General features: G+C 36.7%; 1 protein-coding gene and 1 long non-coding RNA gene across 2 annotated transcripts; one reads left to right on the top strand and one right to left on the bottom strand.

The window, feature by feature from the left end:
- Positions 1-888: 888 nt before the first annotated feature.
- On the top strand, positions 889-16,334 carry LOC140141924 (guanidinoacetate N-methyltransferase-like). Its single transcript, XM_072163805.1, has 4 exons — positions 889-1,159; positions 9,051-9,260; positions 10,484-10,662; positions 11,793-16,334. The coding sequence occupies exons 1-4, from the start codon at positions 991-993 to the stop codon at positions 11,931-11,933; spliced, it is 699 nt and encodes a 232-aa protein (XP_072019906.1). The 5' UTR covers positions 889-990; the 3' UTR covers positions 11,934-16,334.
- A 3,888-nt stretch (positions 16,335-20,222) lies between these two features.
- Positions 20,223-23,782, bottom strand: LOC140141830 (uncharacterized). Its single transcript, XR_011857463.1, has 3 exons — positions 22,926-23,782; positions 21,903-21,977; positions 20,223-21,473 (listed from the first exon to the last, which is right to left on the bottom strand). It is a non-coding gene; the product is annotated as an uncharacterized lncRNA (long non-coding RNA).
- Positions 23,783-24,811: the final 1,029 nt, after the last annotated feature.

Below are 24,811 nucleotides of genomic sequence, written 5' to 3'. Positions count from 1 at the left end.
ATAGGGATGATGACGGTGTGCACCGCCCGAGGTGACTTGAATTCAACTCCCAGCGGTGCTGCCGCCGCGGCAAAGCGGTGGAGTAATCGATATATCGGCTTGCCGCTGGTCACCGCTAGCGTTTTTAGTGAGATTGCGCAGTGAAGTAAAATCATCTTCAGAGCGGCAAAGCGGCAAGCGGCAGGAAAGTATGAAACCAGCATACGGTACTTTGTTGTAAGCTATTTGATAAGGCTATGCCAAATCGGTAACGGTTGTTCCCCGGCACTTGCCCTCTTTGTCCAGCCTTTCAATAGAATATAGGCCTATCAGTTGTAAAAAACATTTTTTTTAATGTATCGTCATTCAAAAAAATCGTGACCCTGATTTTTCAGGATTGGGGACAATTGCTGAGAGCAACACAACACTTGATTTTTTGCCTAGAGTAAAGTTTTTAAATTTGGCTTCCTCAAAATGGATGTGTAAAATGGGGATAAAGATTTTTGGCACATCAAAAGAGGGGGACAGGGGGTAACGATTTTTGACACGAGACACAGCCAAAGAAGGGGTAATCATTTCAGAATGGTGGATGGGCACTTTTTACAGGTGGAATGATCTGGAATCTGCTTGCATCACTCTTGAGGTGAACCAAATTATCGCCTAAACATGGGCAAAAAAAGCAAGCAAACAAAATGGACAGAATTTTACAAGAGTTCAACTTGGCGCACAAACAATTATTCATAATTTTTTTTTAATTTTATTTTTTATAATTTTTTTTCTTTTGTTTATTGCTTTCAATAATTTCTTCTGAAGGATGCACAAGACTTTAGTCAGTCTATTTATTAGGCATTTCGCAAAGGGATAGTTTTCTGGCAACACTGTACTTATCGATGACATTTCGGAGATTATTTGGCAAGGATTCCGGAGCGACAAGCACGTGTACCGCTATACCGTAAAACACCGTTGTCTTGTATTTTCTCAAATTGTACAATAATTTGTTCAGGAACGAAAATGTCGCAACCAATTTTTGCTTCGGGGGAAAACTGCAAGACTTCGTGGAAGGAAGCAGGGGCAGATTTCAATGAAGCCAACACGCATTTAGAGATAATGGGAAAGCCTGTGATGGAGAGATGGGAAACTCCTTATATGCACATGATTGCATCCGTCGCGGCCTCCAAAGGTGAGGACTAATTATTTTCTTTACCATTTACGCACTTTCTCAATTATTACTCTAGTATAATAGTGTTAACCTAGCATGATAATTGCGAATTATTACCGTTTATGAAATAAGTTAACTTAAGTCAGATCTAAATTTATTTGTACTCACTGCCGAACGGAGTTGCTATTGGTAATTTGAAATTAATTTTCATAAGCTTACTGAATTTAGGGACCGTTCACAAACACATGAACACTTGTAAGGGGGGAGCTGATGCAAAAATGCATAATTTTTCTTGTGGAACACATGAACATGAGTTTACAATACTATTTTCTATATGTGAGTGGACGCGGCGAATCGGCCGTAAAGTCGGCCCCGGTCAATTTTGTTTTATTTCGTGTTTAGCAAATATATACGATAAGCTTTAAAATGGTATATCATTTGACTTCAAACGATATCCAAAAGCGGGGTTATGATTTGTTGAACTCTGTTCCTTCGACAAAATTGTATTTTTGATCGGTTCTACATGTGTCTCTTTTTCTACATTTCTGGTAATAAATATCCAACAGTCATAATTGGCGGTCATTTCAAATCATCCCCAAGTCAACGAGGTTCAGAAATATCCTCTCATTGTTCATTGTTGATTATACATACCCCCGGTACCTAGACAAAATACAATGCTTTGTTCACTTGAACAGGATTTAGCCAAAGCAAACAAAGACAAGAACTATTCTATAGAAATAGGTAGAAGCTTATTTTCGCCAAATTGGTCAAGCTGGGAGATTCCACGTTTGTTGATAGAAAGACAGCTTAGGCTAATAGAAATTGGCACTCCATTCGTGGTGGATAATAATAAAGTTAAATAACATGTAGGCCTATATGGCCGGCACTTTAGGCAGGGTATTTTTTGTTGGATTATTTTATTTGATCCTATTTGTGACCTCTTTCCTTTTCTCACAAGTCTGACACATCGAGTCGTAGACGTAGTACCGTCCATGCGAACTTGGATGTAAGCTTAAGCGAGTTTAGGCCTACATGTTGACGCAAATTCAAGAAAGAAGAAAACTTGGAAGTATGACTATATCCCGGGACTATATCTGCCTCTGTATTTTGCAAACTAAAACAAGAATAGGGCCTGCTCTATTAAATTTATACGACTGAAATGAGAGGCTTATGACCCGGGCTTATGACTGAATTAATTTAGATGCCAAGACACTGAAACTGATGTCGGAAGTCACAGCTGACACCGGCGCTTGCACAAAGTTATGAATGAATGCCGTTCAATGGTTTATACTCATCACATGTAGTAGGCCCCTATATCGCCATGGTCGGGCACGTATGTAGGGCTATTTGCATGCTTGTCATGGGTTGACTTGGCTAAAAATCCTGGCGCTTATGGGCCGAATGTGGCGGGAATGTGGCAACCCAAAATTTACGGTCGACCTGGGAGAAACCGATTTACGATAACTTAGGTGGTCTATCGTGTGCGATACGCTATTTTTGGTCGACCTGGGATTTTTTTCTCCCAGCTTGACCCAAAACGCCTTATTTTTCTCTTCAGCAGTAGTATTATTGATTGATTTAAACAGCGTTTGATAAGATACTTGTCGCAACGAATTGATACACCTATGAATACGACCTTCACATACATTACACTTTAACTCAGAATACAATTTGCCGAGTTTACGGCTGATTCGCCGCGTCCACTCACATATATGGGGTTGACTTGATGTTCATTTATCAATGGCCAAAAGATGGGGGGGGCTGAAAGTGATTTTAGCCTTAGGTCTGAAAGGGGGGCCGGCCGGGCCCTGACTGAAAAAAATATGTGAATTTTTCTTTTTGCATCAGGCTCTCTGTTACAATTATTTGTGAAGGGTCCCTTAAAGCCATTGTAAGATAAACATTTGCTGAGTAGAACGCCCTCAATATTTTTCAACATTTCTGTTTTTACACAAATTCCCAGTTTCCTGTTACCCGACTCCGGTCAAAAAGAAATGCCGATCAAATATTTCATTATTCCACATTTTTCAGGTTTTTAAGAAAATTTAGGATAGTTTTAATGTCATCTTTCATGTCCGAGACGTATTTTTAGCACTTTTACGCCGATCCTGGCCGGCAAATTGTATCGTAAAACGCTGATTGAAAACCCCGAAATAGTCTTTGCAAACGCTGGGTTAAGGCTGGTTCAAAGTGAATATTCGAAGGCGAATATTCGGCTGCGAATACTTTTTGTGACGTCAAAATATATACGGCAACGAATAAAATATGATGACACGCCGAGTTGAACCGGATTAAATATCGCGCAACTGATAGTGAGATACTATTGATTTATATGAAAGGCTCGAGGTCACCTGAATATCGTTCAACGAACGATGATTTCAAAAATCCCCAATGAAAATTAAGGCATCTGGAATGAGCGTTTTGAGCGTTTCGACAGTATTTTTGTGGGACATGAGAGCACATCAGACATATCGAATTACATTATGAATACGAAGAATGTCTTTCTGATATCAAATAATTTTCATTTTTTGAAATTCACGATATAATACAAATTTCATGACAAATTATTAAAATTTGATATTTTTCACATATTGATATATAACAGTCCTCGAAGTAAATATTATAAATCTAAAGTGTATGTAGCTGGGAGGAAAAGCCGACGATCAATTGAACATTTTGCCCTTTCATATTGAAGATATGGATTTTTTTTCCAAAAAGAGCGTAATTTTTTTGGTGTTTTGACATGCTCTCAAGACTGCAAACCCGATTCTGCCATTTTTTAATTCGCGTACCTATTTTCTCAATAATGATAAAAATGCGTCTTTTTTGGTGACTCAAATTTATGTATAGGCTTTCCACTTTTATTTAAGCTATAAGATCTACACTCTTTCTGATTAATAAGTCTAAAGCCTCAAATAGTTTCTGTATTTTACCGGAACTCATTAGGGTTACACAAATGGCGCATTGATTTAGTGGTGTGCCCTTTATTAGTGCAGTACAAGCATACCCATTTTTATATGCTATGAAAATAAAGGAAAATGCCTGGCAGGCAATAGCATTCCAATGCTGTAGTGATGGTAAGTAATGTTTTATGCAAATAATATGATATTTAGGCTTACAAACATAACCTAAATGTACAAGTGAATGTTTCCATACTCCAAATTCAGATTTATGCCTCCACCCCGGTTTTACATAAATAATGTTTGGCCCCAGTTCTAGGTCCCCATATGCATCTGTCCCTGGCGGAGGATGTGTGAGGGTCTGGGGGGGGGGGGTGGTAAATCATTGGTTATTGATATAAAATGCATTTGCCATGGAGGTTCACCCATTTTTGTCATCTTTTCCGCACTAGCGGAATTCTTTGACGCTTTTGGCACCTATAAACGATGTTATTTTGGGCGGAATAAAGATGTAATGCGTTGTTATCAGTCAAATTCATAATTATAATTAATAATTAAGAGGGCAAAATAAGTAATATGTAGGAATGGATATATAGCGCTTTGCAATGAATATCTTCATAAACTATGTAGAACAACCAAAACCACGAGCGTTGGTACCATATCATTGCGTGTTCTTTTAAAATAAATTCTTGTTTATTTCTATAATTTGTGAATCAGGCATTAAAACACATTTAGGCCCTAGCAATGTAGGCCTACACAAGTTCGAACAGAGACCTTTTATCTTTTGACGCGTATTTCGGTCAAATGCCAAAATTGATTGCTCAATGAATCATGAAATGAGAGCAATACTACTTTGATGATACCGATCTCAAGTGGATATCAGCCAATGAAAAAAGTATTCACCTGAAATATATTTGTAGGAGTTGAATTTTGTTGAACTCGACAGATGGCTCAAAATATGCTAAGGTGTCATATTATAGCCATATATTTTGACATCTTTTTTTTCAAATAATAATTATAGAAATGGAATATTTGCTAGTTTAGTGGCAAGTTTAGGTAGTAAAGACATAGCATACACAATTTAAGTAAAATCCTTTCACTCTAAATAATAAAAATAATAAAAAATAGCTGTAAAAATGCCTATTTTTACACTTTTATTTGTAACATGCCAAGAGACACCTTTTTTCAACAGCTTTTAATTTTTTTTATGGATCCTTATAGAAATTCATGTGACCTGTTTCCCAAAATGGTGCAGTAAATCAATCAAAAAACACAGAAAGAGGCATTATGAATTATAAGTTAACAGATCAAAAAAAGGATTTAAAAGTTTGCCTTGCGTATGTTACTATTGTCTGTCAAACTTTTGATTGATTTTGAAGTCCCTCAGTTTTTATAAACAAAGACTTGAAGCATAAACTAAAGGGTAAATCTATTGTAAATAACTTCATTTCTCCATATTATAATCAATTTGTAAGTGGCTGCCATCTTTTTTGAACATATAACAATTTTAAAATTTTTCTTGAAATGTCTGTCAAATAGTAACATACGCAAGACGGTGTTGTAATTCCTGCTAAACTAGGGTGATACAGCTAATTATGCTACATGACATAGCAGTTAGCTCCACCTAGCTTTGTGGCACTATCACTTTGTGAGGAGAAGCTTTTTGATGACACAATCCATTGTTAAGTGTTGTCTGTCAAACATTTATACGCAAGCAACATACGCAAGATTTGTATGTGTCTGTCAAAAGTAAAATACGCAATACGTTTAAAAAAATAAAAAATCACTTGATGTTCACATTATGATGATAGTTTAGAGTTTATAAAAGTGTTTTAAAACATGTGATTTATAAACTGCATGTGATCTTTATTCAATTTCCCATCTTGAACTACTGTTTTTGCCAAATTATTATTCTGTATGTTACATTTGACAGACATCTTGCGTATGTTATGGCTTGACGGACACACATATTTTATTTATAACAATTTATCCTCCTTATTGTAATTTTTGGACACATTTTTTTCCACAATCAGTTGCTGTAGGTCCTACACCTAAATAACCACAAAATACCTTATGTAATACTTTATAAATTTTTATTTGATTGCAGAAAATCATCAAAATTGTGTCTGTCAAATATAACGACGCAAGGGCTAGAAAATTAAATTTGTGAAGTAAATGGTCTATAACTTATCTTTCTTTTAGTGTATTATGAAGCGATATATGTGCATACTATAATTTAAACCTGGTTGGAGACCAAAAGAAAAGAGCTGGAAAAATAATTGTGTGTTACACTTTTATGACACCTTAGCTTATTTTGAGCCATATATATATTTGGTTGGTCACCGTGGGTGGTCTCATATATAACACTTGTGAGGGCTGTCATATTTGTCGTCGCTTCAATCATATCTTATGATATTGATATATTTATTTATTTATTTATATTTATTTATTTATTTATTTATTTATTTATTTATTTATTTATTTATTTATTTATTTATTTATTTATTTATTTAATTATTTATGTATTTATTGACTTATTTATTTATTTTTATTTATTTATATCTATTGACTCATTAATTTCTTGATTTGCTTTGCAGTTGAAACATACAAGAAGGTATGGGTCAACCTCCGCGCCTGTTACAGGCAGGTCGTAAATGCCCCAAAAGCGTTAAGCGGGTGGAGTCGGTGGGGTCTACTACGGGGTCCAGGGGCAAAGCCCAGGCGGGGGTCAAGGGGCTGAGCGCCATGAAGCTCCTGGTTTTTGGCATATTAGAAAATATCAGTGTTTCAGAGTACAAATTTCACAATGAAAGTAGTAGGCCTATAGATCTTCTTCTCTCTTTCTTTCCCTTTTCTCTTCTCCCTTGAGTCCCTTCCCCTTTTCTCTTCTCCCTTCCCCTTTTTTTTCCCTTTTTCTTTTCTTCTTTCCCCTTTCTCTTCCCTCTTTCTTTCCCTTTTTTCTCTTCTCCCTTCCCCTTTTTTCTCTTCTTTCCCCTTTCTCTTCCCTTCCCTCTTTTTCTCTCTTTCCCCCTTTTCCCCTTCCCAATTTTTTACTCTTCCAGGGTTTTTTTCCGGGGGGCAGCTTGCATCCCCCCGGCCCCCACTGGTTACGCCACTGCTCCTATTTAGACCCATTTATATAGACATTAAATCATGACAATAGTTCAATGGAGTTTACCTATTATGATTTTATTTACTTCGTTAAGGAAATTCTCTAAATTTTGCTTTCCTTGGTCAACGGGCAATACTTGTTAACAGTAGGGCAACGCTGTGAATTGTAGAAATATATCTTTCTCCGGTTCATAGTTTTATATTCGAAGCCGCATATATTTTGACGCCCAAAACGTATTCGAAGCCGAATATTCGCCTTCGAATATTCACTATGAACCGACCCTTAAACTATGTGGTAAAATGGTGATATCATACGGCGCATTTACTGGAGACTGGCAATTCCCTGCATCTAATTTTCTCCTACCACTTCAGTTTTCATAGCTCGACCAAAATGTTACACTCCCGACAATCAATTGTAAGTACCGTAATAGGCCTATAGGCTCAACAATAAAATTGAACTAACGTAATTCAATTCTTTGCCCCTTTTTGAGAATGCCATAGATAGTGTCACCAATGGCAAAATGAAAAAGTGGACAATAAAATTATGTTTACTTTTGGAGTTCTGACCCCAAGTTGGTCCTGGATCTTTTGAAGCAAGTTGTAGCCTAGGGGTTCCCTTTATACATAAATGGACCTCCAAACATTGTCTTTTGTGTCATGGCACATTTTTTACGCTGACCTCCCCCAATTTCAAATTGAGGCCACAGGAAAACAAACAACCCAGGAAAATCAATAAAAAGGGGGATTCCAAGATAAGAGCGAAAATACTCAACCCAATTTCTATTCGACAGCGTACTGAGGAGGGAGGAACCTGAATCCCAATATAATTTAGCTGAGAGAGGGCAGCTAGCTCTCATTGGCTGAATCCGCACAGCCATGGCAATGCCTGGGAAAACATCACCTGACAATGCATGATTGACCCGGAAGTGTCTCCACATGTGGTCAAAAATATTTTTTTACTTTTACTCGTCAGAAAACTTTACCGTATTTCGTTGAATAAACGCCCCCGGGGGCGTTACATTTTCCCAAGGGCGTTTATTAGAGGTCATTTTTAGCACGAAAATTCCCGTTAAATTCATTAGGTAAGCTTAAAAGTCACGCTAAAATGACGAACTATGACCTTTTGACACTGACTTTTGGTTCACTTCCGGGTTCGGATGCAGATTTTAGTCATTTATTGCTGCTACATGTACTCGCGACCATGTGAGCAACTTGGTAAGCTTACTACACAAGATAGCATGGAAATATCGGAATTTTTGAAACATCTTGTTTGAAAAAAGTGGTGGGGGGCGTTTATTTGAGGGGGGCGACTATTCGACGAAATACGGTATATGTGACTAGTGATTTATTTTGACACATGGATGTAAATCTTCAGGAAATTTCCTGATTTCAGGAATTTTTGCTTGGATCTTCCCTGTACAAAGTATAGGAAAATACACATTTTCAGGAAATGTTAAAGCAGTTTCAGGAAATTATGTCAGTGCTTGTTTTCATCCCTGTTGACAGGTGGACGAGTACGGTAACTACTTATTTATTTTGACATACATGTAGGGATGTAAATTCAGGGATGTAAATCTGCAGAGGAAATCAGGAAATTTTGCTTGGATCTTCCCTGTACAAAGTATAGGGAAATACACAGTTTCAGGAAATGTTAAAGCAGTTTCAGGAAATAATGTCAGTGCTTGTTTTCATCTCTGTTAACAGGTGGACGAGTAAAGTCCTACTTATTTATTTTGACATACATGTAGGGATGTAAATTCAGGGATGTAAATCTTCAGAGGAAATCAGGAAATTTTGCTTGGATCTTGCATGTACAAAGTATAGGGAAATACACATGTTCAGGAAATGTTTAAACAGTTACAGGAAATAATGTCAGTGCTTGTTTCCATCCCTGTTGACAGGTGGACGAGTTCTAGAGATTGGGTTTGGATTGGCGATAGCTGCTACTAAAATTGAGGAACACAATATTGAGGAGCATGTGATCATAGAATGCAACGCTGGTGTGTTTGACAGGTTAAAGGAGTGGGCCAAAGCTCAACCACACAAAGTGACTCCTTTATTAGGTCTGTGGGAAGATGTAGTACCAACTCTGCCAGATGGCCAATTCGATGGTAAGTTGTCCGACATGTCTATACTCATTACCGTACTCAATTTAAGCTATAATTACCGAATATGGTGCAACTTGCTAGACTTTGAGTCCAGGACCAGTCCTCGTTTACCGAGTTTAGGGTCAGGGTTTAGGGATGGGGTAGGGCAGTCTTGTAATAAGACTAGTAGTGATCATAGTCGTGAGTATAATAGTCGTGAGTATAGTGTTGTAGCTACTGTAAGAAAAGATCAGGTCCTACTCCTTGGACTATGCAATGCTGGTGTGGTTGTAGGCCAAAGTTACTCCTTTACAGGTTAGTGGAAAGATGTGGTGCCAGATAGCCAATTTGATGGTTTTCCAAATTAGAGCTTAAGAACTACAAATAAAATTGTGGACATTGCTTCTAGGTTAGGCTGAATAACTAGAGCATGATTCCCAAATGTGGGTCTGAGCAAAAGTGCTATTTTGTGTATAGTGCAACAAAGGGCTATCTGCAAACCTTCCATAGAGTTTGTGAATGCATTGCAGGGGGTCTCTGGTGTTTAGAGCAGCAACAAAGGGCTGCATCTGGGCTATCTACTTGTAAACGTTTTTGCTAATATCTCGAAATGCCCAATTTGTAGATTTAGGGATTCAATCATGTTTCACCGTTGTTCATCACCGTTTAACAACGATGCAGCAGCGTCGTCTGCGTGGTTTACTTAGCGCGGCCCCGCTGAAGTAAACCACGCAGACGCTGCTGTTAAACGGTGATGAACAACGGTGAAACATGATTGAATCCTTTCAACAACGAAAAGAAGCTAAATATCGTATAATTCACGATTATTTTACGAGGAATGTCAGTTAATCATTGCCACTCAGCCTTACAAAAACTTCGATGATTTCTCTTTTTAATATCAGCAATAAAACTACAGAATAAAACGGCAATGTTTAGCCGCTACCTGGAAAATACTGAATTCAACTTGTAAGCTGGCATACGCACAAAGGTTCCAGGCATGGACGGATTTTACGCTCTCGCGAACGCGTAGTCTCGCTTCGGCAGTATACGCTACAGTAAAAGTGTGGGGTCATCACGGTTTAACAACGGTTGGCTCCTGTACAAAGGTATAGGAAGAGTTGTTGAAAACCCTTTGTTGCACTAACCCCTCGATATGTTCATGTGCCTCTCTGAATGCCCCCCGGTCATCAGTTACCAGTGAGCACAAAATTAAGTGTTGTGCTAAATACTGTTGTTTTTCATTGCAGGTATTTTATATGACACCTACCCATTGTCAGAAGAAACGTGGCACACGCATCAGTTTGAATTCATCAAGGGCCATGCTTCCAGGCTTCTTAAACCTGGCGGTGTTTTATCGTACTGCAACCTGACATCATGGGGTGAATACATGAAGGGCAAATACACAGACATTGTACAAATGTTTCAGGTGAGTTGGTGAATGGTAACTATCGAAGAAATAAACAAATGTGACACGATCTGGTCCATGGTGGCCAAAAGCGGCAAATTTGAAACTGAGATAAAGCCAAAAATATGGAGTAAAAAAATACATAAGAAAATAGACATCAAATATCTTCATAACTTTAAAACCAAGTATGCTAGGCCTTCAAAATGGTGTTTTCAGTAAATGATATCCTATTGTTAGTATAATGTGATGATTATTGTAACTCAATTTTCAAAAATGCCTCCTTTGGCCCCCGTAGACCAGATCGTGTCACAAATATACAAAAATAAATTTCGATGATTTTGGTCTTGTAAGAAGCATATTGTGCACTCAAAGAAAGATTTAAAAGAAACACAGTATTACAGTGGAAACTCGTTAATACGAGATCGCCGGGGCCGGCATGTTTAGCTCGTATTAAGCGGAGTTCATTTTAAAAGTCAGATGCCAAAAATGTGTCGGAAGAAAGTCGGCACAGTGAGACTTTACGAGCGAAACATCATTATTTTATATACTAGATTTGCAGCTGCCATTGCAGGAGCAATGTCACAGTTCCAAATTCCCTCGATCGTTATGATCATGATGATAGGCTAATGTTCCTTTTTGATTTTCGGTAAGAGGCATTTTTCTGTGGCGCGAGTGTACTCGGAGGTCCTTTTGCCCTGGTCTGGTTCTCCTTGCACTGATTTGTACGTACAAGAGTGCAGTTGCATTTGAAGTCATGCTTTGAGTTTTCGTCACTTTTCGAACGAATATTTTGTCAACTCCTGACATGATATACATCATAAATCCAGCTTGAGAAATTAGCTCGTTTTATCCGTCGTAAAAACAATAGAAAACAAAAAACAAAAAAAAGCAGTAAATAATAGGGGAAAATTGGGACCATGTGTGTCTGTTCGTAGTAAGCGGTTTCTCGCATTAAGCGATCTCGTATTAACGAGTTTCCACTGTAGCATTATTGGGAGATGGTGTTTGTGAAGAGAATGTAAATCAAACTAGCAGTGGAAGAGATTATACACATCAGTGTGCCAGGTATCTATACTTGATGATCCCATAATGTTGGATATGTGATGAACTATGGAAAACATAAAAACATTTTGTTATTTTTTTCTTTGCAGGAAACCCAGATACCACAATTAGTCGAAGCTGGCTTCAAGAAAGAAAATATATCGTGGGACACGATGCCTATCAGCCCACCGGCAGAATGCAAATACTATGCACATAACACAATGCTTGCACCCCGTGTCATCAAGCAGTAATATAGAGTAATGGACCACTAAGACACATCGGCAAATGTCATATGCAATCTTTATTCCCATAATCAAAAAAATGATCTAGATTGACCCCTTTGCACAGATCTATCATCTGGGTCCCAAAACGAGGTTCTTCCTGCAAATGCATGCGTAAAAGTGTTGGGTTTTTTTTTTTACTTTTCTAGCAAAGCACCTATGAAAGGCGTACGCACAAACATCATGCACTTTGGGATAGAGTCTTGTTTTGAAATGACTGTTCAAAGGGCCAATAGGATGCTAAACTAGTCGTACTTTATAGAATTATAAGGTGCTATTTTTCAAAAGAAAATGTGTAGGTGAGAAAATTGCATTATGCAACTTTTGTCATGTGTGTATGTGATCCTAAGTTCTTTTCAGGCATATTTGGTAGTTGCTTGATAAATAAATGAATAATTGATCCACCGCCAGAAATTGCCAGAACAAATTGGAGCGGTATTATGGTATTGGACAATTTTGAATCTGTGTCATTATGAGTGTATAAATGCTGGTTTCATACTTTCCGCCACATGCCGCTAAGCGGTGTGACGCTTCATCATTCCGCTTGCCTTTTTCTGCAAGCGGAGCAGTATGACTCTGAAAGCCAATGTTGCTGCTAAACACCGCTCTGTGCTCATTGGCCAAAATTCGTATCCTGTTCTCATACGTCAGAGCAGCACTGCTCCAGAGTTAACTTGAATTCAACTCCTAGTGATCTTCCGATTTGGGCAATATGGTGGAGTGATCTTGTCGCTGGTCACCGCTAGCATTTCTGGTGCGATTGCATAGTGAAGCAAAATCGTTGGCAAAGCGGTAAGCGGCAGGAAAGTATGAAACCAGCATAAGTTTACTGTATTATAAGTGAATAGTACACAATAGAATATGTCATCCTTATGTGATTTCGATGAGGAGGAAAATTAAGGAATATCATTACATGTAAGTCTTGCCTTGAAATGATCCAAACATCATTGTTTTCCTTTTTATTCACAAACCCAAATAACAACATGAACAAATAATATGAATATTTAGAAGACAAGGCCTGTCAAATATTTAATTCCCTTTCATAATGTCTATAACAAACATATCATGTTTTCATTTTCCGTTCGTATTTATGCTACAATTTTGCAAAACCTCAGCTTGGTAAGCTAGCCAACTGCTATCTGTCCATTTACCCAAGTTATATAAAAAAATGTGTCTGAAATACAGATGGGTTTGCAATTTTGCAATAATTTCTGAAATATCATTAATTGACCATCCAGGTGGGTCATGTTTTTAAATATATACATAACATATATTATTTTCTACTTAATTGCTTTTGCTTCAAGCTAATTTATTTCAATTTTTTAACTGGCGTGAAGTTGAAATCAGATTGTATACAAGTGATGTATGTTTGGGGAAGCAACATTCACTTGCATGGTCATTTCACATGTACAGTGCTTCATTCTATTAATTTAATGTTAGTTTGTTGCCCTGGCAGTTTGTTGCACCATTATAGTAATCCCACCAACCATAATCAATATTCTGCTGTGTGAGTGTAGTATTATAGAATGTATTTCTTTGATTATGGAGTAGTTTAATATGTGTGCTGTTAAGGGGGTACTACACCCCTCAATAAATGTGAGTCTATTTTTGCATTTTTCTCAAAAACTAATAACACACTGGTAACAAAAGTTATGGCAAGGAATCCAATTACTACTGGAATTTCAGTGACCCAAGATAAGCGGTTCGTTATTTATGATAAGAAATAAGGTACCGGTACCGCTAGGATGTACCTCGTTTCCTATCATATTTACTGAACCACTTGTATTGATTCACTGAAATTTCAGTGTAGTAATTGGATTCCTTGCCCCAATAATATACATAACTTTTGTTACCAGTGTGTTATTTATTTTTGAGAAAAATGCCAAAATAGTCACAAATTTAACACAGGGGTGTAGTACTCCCTTAAATGTTGTTTATTTTTAGAATTAATATAGATATACTGAATTTTATATAGATATGAGATGTACATGTCTTTGTGCATCTCATTATAGCTGTGTATTTAGAACAGAATTTGTATCTGTTTGTGTAAAGGCGAAGTACAGTCCCCAACCTCTTTTATCCAACTATGATGGAGTGGTTGGATAAGTGAATTATCTACAGTTAAAGGTATTAAATGTCTAATGTGCAAAATTTGGAACAACAAAGTAATATTGCTGCATAAAATAGGGTAATAATAACATAGAACGGTGAAATTTTTAACCAAGTCTCCACATCGCCCGATAATGAGGACCAATCGAAACTGCTATGCATATACCGCATATTTTGAAGGACCTTTGCATTACCACAAAGACACATAACACTATTACGCATATACACGCGAAGGCACGTAATGCTGGCGTGCTTGTTAGACACGCACGATCGGCCCTCATGAATATGCAAGAATTCACAACATACAAAGCACAGGGACTCTTGACTGTTAATGGATAGTCTGTGGCTGTATGCATCATATATATATATCATAGGTATATTAAATCAAGTCCATAGTCAAATCATGAAAGTGAGGTATCACAGCATTAAAAACTGGTTTTCCTATGAGGATCACAGAGCCAGGTAGAGAGATCTGGATAAGGGAGGTTGGCTGTACAATGTCATTATGTTTTGTGACAGTCTAATTTTGCAGTCATGTGTACTATCCCAACTTCCCAAGCAAAATACATCTACAGAGACAAAATAGCACAAAGATTGTGTTTTGTTCAAGCTAATTGAAGCTATCCCGTATTCTTGGATCATTCATTTAATTTGATTATTTTTAAATTTGGCAACGGTCTGCCAAAATACCAATATTTTATTGTAATACCATATTGTATCTTTGCAGGTGTGCATTACAAAATTGATGACAATTTTATATGTATTAAAAATGTGTGGTTTTCCTGGGAAGAATTGGTATCGCATTGTTCAAGCAATATTAATATTTTGATCATTATGACATAGGAGTGAGCTGGTTCAGTTATGAAGAGATTGTGTATCATATTGAACAGTCACAGCTGCAGTTAAGTAGCAGTATTCAAGAGATTTGTGTATTATAAATTTAATAGCAAGTTTTACGGAAAAATCACAGAATCGGTAGTAGTACAGGGAAAACACAGAGAAGGGAAATATGCAAAATTATGCTTATTTCCACCTAATATTTTGGCTATTTTGAATGTACATTCAGCAACATGCCCAAGAAAACTCTTGCCTTTAGGCCCATAGTACATACATGTTGAACCCTAGCCCAAATCCAATGAAATTTCCATGAGCTGCCATTTTGTTTTGTTACTTTTTGGCCCAGTGTTTTTCTAGAAAGTTGACCAAATTCCCTAGAATTGATGAATTTTTGGGATTTTTTAGAAGACAGAAAAAACTGGACTTTGACCTTTTAGAACATGGGAAACTTGCCACTGTGGTGTATTATAATTTGTCCTATGCTGCATCTGTTTATAAATTACGTAGCAATTACATGTACGTATGCTCTATCATTAAACCTGACATCCGATCAAATCTGGCAATGTCATGCAGATAAATTGTTCTCTATTTCCAGCATGCGATTTACCTGGTGTAGCAGAGCAAAATACTCACCTACTACACAAATTTAAGTTTGTAGCAATATACAAATATCATAAGAACATCACCTAAAGAATGTTTCACTGAAAATTGCAATATAATTTTTTTTAAAGCAAATCAAGCCCTATCTGTTTCAGCTACCAAGTCCCACAGCTACCAAGTCCCACAGCTACCAAGTCCCATGCCATCATTAACGTCCTTGGATCATTGTATAATGTACTTTGAAATATATATATTGTATATGTACAGTAATATGTGACACAATCTGGTCCATGGAGGCCAAAGGCAGCAAATTTGAAATAAAGGGAAAATATGGAGCAAATAATCAATAAATTACAAAAGAAAATAGACATCACAAAATTTCATTGTAGAACCAATTATGCCAATGTGATGATGATGACTCATTCAGACAATCAGAACCTATTTTTACTTTTTAATATACTAAATTGTTATCCAATGATGAAGATTATCAAAGACTTTGAACCAAGCTGTGTGCAGTATTCATACCATGTTCATTTTATAGACGGTACATCCAATATACATTATTTTGCTTATTTGCTACCAATCAAAGTATACAAATGTATTGCAACAAACCAAAAATCTTGCCTAGTCAAACTAGTGCATATCAATATAGAAACAATCTTACCTAGTCTAACTAGTGTATACCAAAGTAGAAATAATGGTACCTATAATGGCTACTTACCAAAATTAAATTGAGTAATTTATGTTTAATTGTTACAATGTTGTATGTTTATCCATTGTATGGCAATAAAATATTGTGGATCTTCCATTAGTTGATCGATTTCAGTTCCATTGACTTTGTGATGTGTGATATTTATGCAAAGAATTTACAGAAACGTCTGATCAAATTTTGTCCCCCCTCCCATGCCTCCCAAAAAATCTTTGACTCCCTTTGCACATGCCAAATTTTTGGGTTCCCATAAGTTTATGCAAGTATAATATTTTGCATATCCTTGAACATTTCTGTAGTTTTACTAGGCCTCATTTGGAGCATGTTATTTGTTACCTGCTACCACAAAATGAGGGTAAAGTTGTGCAAGTTGTAGTTTCAGTCCTGGCTGCTGCATTGATATTGTTTTTGTTTCACACACCTATTCAAGCCAGTAGTACGTCCCTGTGAATAGGGCACATGAGCCATTCACCAGGGATGCAAATCTTCAGGAACTTCCCTGTACAAAGTAGGGAAATATACATTTTCAGGGAATGCTAAAGCAGTTTCAGGAAATTATGTCAGTATCCACAGTGCTTGTTTTCACCCCTGATTCACAAAGGACATACTACTGGCTTGTACGAGGTGTACTCTGCGTCAAGCAAAGAAAATCAACTCGGCAGCCAGGAATCTTGAAACTACCAACTTGCGACTTTGCACTCATTTTGTAGGAGCAGGTCGCATTTAAAAGGTTCCATGTAAATGTGCCAAAAATTGCTTGTCCCCCCCCCCTACACAATTTCCCTCCTTCATAATCATGATAATTAATGTTCCTTTTCAATGGACAGCAGGAAATAAAATTGCAATTCTATACAGACAGCTGAAGAATTAAGCTACCAGTGCTTTTCACCCCTGTATATCCTAAATAGAGACAGATACGTCATAATTAGAACCAGCAGCCAATAGCTGCATCTTTTTATTAGGATTTTAGACATTTGCTGAAATCTGTCAAGAAATCAAGACATGTTGATCCAAAAGTCCAATGAAGAGGCAAATTCATAATATGCAGATTGCTCCATTGGATGATGTATTTGTACACAAAGCATTCCTTGGGTTGTCAATCAGTTTCTTAAATTCTAAACAGGTTTCAACAAATGAGGTCTTAAAGCCATTATGTACGATCTTATATGAAATTGGTTAATTTTTTCAAACCTGATTTTTTGGCATATTTGTAATGCTTACACATGTCACAACTTGCACCTTGTTGTGTTTTGTAGGTCAACAGAGCAAAGTTCGACATAATGTCATAATTATGTCCTAAAGAAATGCGTGTTAAACGGCCAAAATAACCAGCAGGGTTTCTTTCACTATACCTTGTTATTTCAGCTCAAAATGGACAGAAACCCTTCCCAATAATTATTACTAGCATTATTTCAGCATTTTAAGTATACATAAAATAACAAATTAAAAATTTGAAGGAAATCGTACACAAAAAGGCTTTAAATCAGACCTATAGTGGACAGGTATTAAAGCAGATTCAACCCATCGTGGGACATTTTTCAAACAAATTCAGGCTATTATGCATCATTGGTAGATGACTGACCAGCAGCCTGGATTTGTTGGAAAATGTCTTACAATGGGTTAAATCTGCCATAACTGCTGGTTTTAATTTTGACAAACTGGTTCACATAGAAACTTTTGTCATATCTTGAAAATCTGTCCATGAAAATGAACCAAAATTACACACAGGATTACTTCAATATTTTACATGTCAATATCCATATGGTTACCTTGCTAACAACTAACAAATGCACTGGCATGAAGCCGCTTGCTGTATCACATGTCACAGTCTGAAAAAAGTGCCAATTAATTCCATTTTGTACTATATTTCACCAGTTTAGCTTCAATATGGCACATATACATGTACCATAACTTATTATGTCTGCAAAAGGTGCTGGATTCACTGGACTTCCAAGAAATTTCCTCCAACCCCAATGTCAAAAAGAAATCTATGCCACTGTTAAGGGCTGGGGTATGAACGTTTGGACAGTATTTATTTTGGGACATTAGAGCACATCAGACATATGAATTGCATTCTGAATATGAAGAATGTCATTCTGATATCAAATAATTTTGATTTTTTGAAATTAGCAATTTAATACACATTTTATGGCAAATCATTAAAATTGATATTTTTGATATTTAACAGTACTTGAAGTAAACTTTATAAATCTGATGATTTACACTTAAAGTGTATGTAGGTGGGATGAAAAGCCGACGATCAATTGAAAATTTTGACCTTTCATTATTGAAGATATGGATTTTTTTCCCAAAACAATAAAAAAATTAGGTCTTTTGGGGAAAAAATCCATATCTTCAATATGAAAGGTCAAAATTTTCAATTGACCGTCGGCTTTTCCTCCTGCTACATACACTTTAAGAATATATCATTAGATTTATATAATTTACTTCGAGGACTGTTATATATCAAAAATTTGAAAAATATCAAATTTTTATAATTTGTCATAAAATTTGTATTATATTGTGATTTTTAAAAATGAAAATTATTTGATATCAGAAAGACATGCTTCAGTATTCAGAATGCATCGATAGGTCTGAGGTGCTCTCATGTCCCACAAAAATACTGTCGAAACGCAATAAACGCTCATTTTGGATCCCTTAATGGTGTATATTTTTGGTTTCTTTTTTAGGACGTGGGGGGATCAAAAACTTTTAGACAATAAAAGGGGGGATAAAAAATCCACCCTTTTAGGGGGGATCAACAAATTTTTGACGTCCGAGGTTCCAACCCCCCACCAAAGTATTTATGAACACTCCCTTAGACATGAGTATTGAAGTAGTCCTGTGTGAAATTTTGTTTCATTTTGATGGACAGGATTTTAAGATATGACCTCATTTCTTTTTTGAGCCCAGTTTATTTGTCTTTGTTTAGGGTACAACTGATACCTTAATTCTTTTAATGTCTTTATTTGAGGAGTTCAGATGCAAAACCGATATCCAGTTTTATCAATTTAGGATATTGGCAAATATAAAGGTTACTGATCAAGCAATACAGAAAATGTGCTGCTTTTCATAATATTTATAGTATGGTCTCAATTTAAAGGTACTATAATCGGGTAAATCTTGGTGACCTTATTTCAAAAAGCTGGAAAAGGGTGTTTATCACATTTTGTATCTGAACATTTCATTTAGAGGTGGGTGACCTGATCGACAGCCTCATCCCTCACTTTTTTGTATCGAAATGATGATTTTAGCATCGGAAGGCTCACATTTTTCTCATAATCCTAGTGAAACTTTAGGTCTAAATAAATTCCATTTGGATGTTATGAATGTAAAAGTGATAGCCTCATATTGTGGGAATTCATAACAATTAGTGGATTTTCAGTGGGTTCGCCGTCGGACAAGTTTAGAACTGTCAAACTGGCAGTCTTCAGCGAACGGCTCTTTTCAGAGCCATCAGTAGGCAAAGGGCGGCCTACATGTCTCATTCTTAGGTACTTTGTCCTGAAGAAGTCGGAGCTACTCCTGACGAAAGCTTGACAGTTCTAAACTTGTCTGACAGCAAACCCACTAAAAACCCACTCTTGATAGCCTCATCCCCAATTATTGCGGTACACCACACACATACTTTCTAATCTATGGAACGTTGTGAAACATGTATTTACTTCTAATATCAAAACGGCCAGTGCAATTTACCTCAAAACTTGGGATTTGGATCAGTTTGGTACAGGCCTCAATGTGAGGTACAAAAAACAATACAAAAATATTGGACCATCCACCTTTAAAGGGAGATAATTTTCTACCTACAAGGTCTACCATCAAAAACATGTAGCACAAATGGTACATAAACATTTCATATTTCGCAGCTAATTTTACCAAGGCTCAGACATAAATATGAATTTTTTTTTCAATGCCAAAATTTCAATTTTGATGGGGTAAAAAAGGGGATAAGGCCGTCAATTGGGTCACCCGTTAATTACAAACTTCTAAACAAAAGAACACAATTTCAGTGGTTTATTAGTGCTAAAGCACTATTTATTTTGTCAGTCAGCTGAATAAACTATTAGATGATCTATTCATTGCAGTACATACACCTTATTGATGGTTCATCTGCACAAGATGTCTATTTGCTGTAACAGGAAGAATGGCCTCATTGGCCTGTGGCGTGCATACTCTCCATTCCAGAAAAATACAGCACTAAGTTTGGGATTAAAAAATATTATCAAGTTCTGCCAAATGAAACCATAGTAGAAGATATAGCTAAATGCTAATCTGCACATTGACAATTTACGGATGAACAATACAAGTAGCAGCATGGATACTGATATTGGACTCGTGTCATTCTTGACATTTGCTTAAAAAGTTACCTTTTTCAGAGTCTTGGTTAGCAGCGACGTAGCTGGCGACACCATCACAGCGTCTTCATTCAGCGTAGTGTTTACAATCCTCCGGTCAACAGGGACGCCGGATACGACCTGCCCGCCATCTACAATGATCTGCTGACACTTGACCGGAGGATTGTAAACACTACGCTGAATGAAGACGCCGTGATGGTGTCGCAAGCTACGTCGCTGCTAACCAAGACTCTGAAAAAGGTAACTTTTTAAGCAAACAATACAAGTGTTGCCGTCCACTTTTATGTTTCTTTTAATTTCTACTACCAACATGTGTAAATCTCTTCATTGGCGATTACACTGTACTACATTCAACCTAATTTGGGCCCCAGTTTTTCAGTGGAGCTGTGTTAACATTAATATGTAATTAAAATTTAATTATTACAGTGGAAACTCATTAAAACGAAGTTGTGCGGAATTCAAATTTTACTTCTTGTTATCAGTAGTTTGTGTTATCTAGTTCTAATAACATGTGAAATGTATGCTTGGGAATGTAAAACATACTTTTTGTTATCAGGAACTTCATGTTAAGAGGGTTCGTGTTAAAGAGTTGCCACTGAACATGTATGTCATTATGTACAAAGATATATGCCTGGGACTTCACAAACACTTTGTGTGAATAGAGTTTGTGTTAACAATTTACCACTGTAGTTTCAGATACTTTTTTTAGTAAAGATTTTGATCAATTTTTTGATACTAGTAAGTTCTATTATCACACCCATTCAGTGGATTATGGTGAGGAAGCCATTTGAATTCCATCCATTCATTGTATTCACAGTCCAAGTCATTCAGTAGATAATTCTGATGTTTTAATCTGACATTCTTCTTGGTCTGTTATTCGTAAAGATTTCTTGGCCAACACTGTAAGAAAATTAAAGGGTAAAAATGAGTGATTACTTGGCAAATTGAAATACAATGGTATTTTACTTGTAACAGGACAACCTTTTTAATCTATACAGCTAGTTTTTTGCACATTCCTCTGGCATGGGATGAGAACAGTGGCTCACCATGCAAAATTTCCAATGGCAACAAAATTACTAAGTTATCCCACTTCTGAAATTACTTTACTGGGAGTGAACTTGTGTGAAAATATCGACCATTAATGCTATAATGGCCAAAAAGGGAGGCACACATATCAAATTTGGTCAATTTTCGGTTAATTGTCATTTTTTCTCAATTTTAGGTTAATTGTCAGTTTTTCTCCATCCCCCACTCCCCGAAATTCACCTCTCCCCGGCAACCCATGTACTTGAATTATTCAACCGGTAATCTTAGGTGCTCAATACTTACATCACATACTAAGTAGATGTTGTATCAAATCTTGATCGTCTTCCAGAATTTCCATTACATCCGCTGCAGTTGTTCCTGGACAGAGGAAATCATATAATTTAGATTAAAATAATGAAGGTGTTTTTCTGATCAGGATTTATGCCTCAAACCAAGAATAATTTATAGTCTGACAAGTTGCACAGCATGCACATGCAATTAATCACAGGCATGGGACTGCACTTTCCTAAAAAAATTGAAAATGTGCTTGAAATTGGGCAAATTAAATGTTGCGGAAATTTTGACTAAAAAAATGAATTCAATTTTAAAACTGAAAATTCTCATGCTTGTAATCAGACGCTGGTCGCATTTTCAAAATCGCAAGCAGCGTGCAATCGCAGCAAGTATCGGTGCGTCAAAGTTGCCTTGAAGTAAACTGGCTTGCGACTTGACGCTTGGGCAAGCTAGCGACTTGTCGATTAGCAGTGGCGTAGATTTCTTGTTGACATGGGGGGATGGGGTTGGAAAAAAATTGTTGAAGTATAGTGAATTAAGCACCTTTCGGCGACATAATAAGTTTATGACAGGGTTCACTGCCAAAAATGTGAAAAAATAATTTAGGGGTGAAAATAACCATAAAAAATATTGTAATATGCCATTTCTAGGGTAAAAATGTCTGTAGTTAATGATTTTTGTATTTAAAACCTCATACTGTGCACCATGAAGCCACAAAATATGGATTTATGGCCAATTTTGCTGAAAAAGGTCATTTTCAGGTGCAGGCATGAGACTGCACTTTCCTAAAAAAAACTGAAAAAACTGAAAATGCGCGTGAAATTGGGCAAAAAGTACCAAAAACAGGCTGAAATTAAATAAAGTTGCGGAAATTTTGACTATAAAAAAAACTGAATTCAGTTTTTAAACTGAAAATTCTCATGCCTGCAGGTGGAAGATTTTCATCCTGGTTAATTTGGTCAGAAACCCACATACAGGCATCAACATTGGGAGGGGGCCATTTTTCTTTTTTTGGATCATGTATACATGTACCTTCCACATGTTGCTCAGCATTACTGTCATCTATGCTGCTTAAATTCACATCCAGTTGTCATACAGCTCCCTATGAGCACTCTCCAAATATCCTTGGTGCAAGTCTCATGTATCCATGATGACGTTCTTCCCAGTACCATGATGTAGGAGGTGTAGGATGATCTACATAGCACCCTTGGAATACTGCAACCGTCCATCTGCAGTACCCTGGTTGTGGGACTTACAGTGCACCCTCCATCTGCAGTACCCTGGTTGTGTGAAAGACATCATACGCACCTTACAGTGATATCTATTCATGTTAGTCAACCTGTACAAATAACCAACAAATATAAAATATTAGGCCATGTTTACTAATCCCGACCTGATCAATACAAATAATCACATTAATGAGACATGCTTTGCCCAACAGATGATTCCACTGCAGAAATTGCATGTGCAAGAAAATTCAAAATTATGGTGGTCATTTAATGGGAATATATATAACAAGTAACAATGAATTGAACCCAGACACATACAAAGCAAGCTTTTCCCAATTTTAGACAAATTAACATTGCGGGTATAGTGCAAGACAATGAAGTGACTGTCTTCTGCTGCATCTAATAAAGCTGCATGATTAAGGCCCAGAGAAAATATTAGTCTTAGTATTACGCGACAAAAAATATAATTTATTTTGCTAAAATAAGCAGTTTTTTGTATTGCAGCTATTGAGTTATGACAAATAATAGGCCAAAACAAAAGTTTTCCACCTCCCAGGAAAAATTAAACCCATTAGGCCAAAAAAAAAAAAAGGTTTGTCTCAAAGCTCACAAGAAATTTAAAAACAAATGCGAAATGCGATTTTTTTTTTTATTCCCGACTTTTTCATGGTATTTTGATAAAAAAAAAGTCTGATTTTCGCTGGTTTTTTCTGGAAAAAACTAAAAAAATAATAATTTTGAAATAAAAAAATTTTCCGCATTTCTTTTTTGTCAAATCATGCTATTTTACAACGTCTTGCGCAAGCTTTGAGACAAACCTTTTTTTTTTTTTTGCCTTACAATGAGCCTTGGGATCTCACATGATGAAACCCATACCTTTCCCTGTGAGTGTGGGCTATATTTTTCTCAATATTTGAACACAAACACCGCTAGCTCGGGCACCGTCATTCTGACTCGCCTTAAAGCAATAGACAAGTTTCGTAATTGACCACTTTGTCACCGTTGGGTCATCGTTTGGCTCTGCTAACTCCAATTCAGTTTTCTGCTCCGCTAAATTGAGTTAGCAGAGCAAAACGCCGCCAACCGCGACAAAGTGGTCAACTACGAAAATTGTCTATAAGATGCATTTCCTTCTGTCCCAGACTGTACAGTGGGTAAGGGTATGAATGATATAAGGAACAACAGATATACAAAGGACTTGGAGAGAGATGTGTCAACGTGAAGGAGACTTACAATACATATAAATGAGTTATGAAAAAAGGTGTGAATAAGTTAATCATGGACCGTCATAAAAATGGGTTAATGTGGGTGGAAGGAAAAGAAAGAGCAGATTTATTTCCTTTGGTTTACAACCTGTAAGATTAGGTGAAGACAAAGCAAATGAAGCACACTTCTCTAATGGATTTGACACTGCAAGAAATGTGGACAAATACAACGTAACCCAGTATGAAATGGTTTCGGCTGTTGAGCATGCACATGTTTGATATTTAGTGACTTATCAACATTTGGTGACATATTTGACATCACAACACAAACCAACAAAATATGGTAGAGAATATTTAAGCAATGTTGTTTTTGGTCTATTCGACTGGTGTAAGATATTTATGTGTTATACTAGTGTAAAGACTCAACTGAGGAAGTTTAAGCAGCTTATGGAATAAAGCTGTATAATTCTTCAATAGAAGATTT

Source organism: Amphiura filiformis, chromosome 20 (genome assembly GCF_039555335.1).
Source record: "Amphiura filiformis chromosome 20, Afil_fr2py, whole genome shotgun sequence".
Lineage (NCBI taxonomy): Eukaryota > Metazoa > Echinodermata > Ophiuroidea > Amphilepidida > Amphiuridae > Amphiura > Amphiura filiformis.
This window is presented reverse-complemented; position numbering and strand designations above follow the sequence as displayed.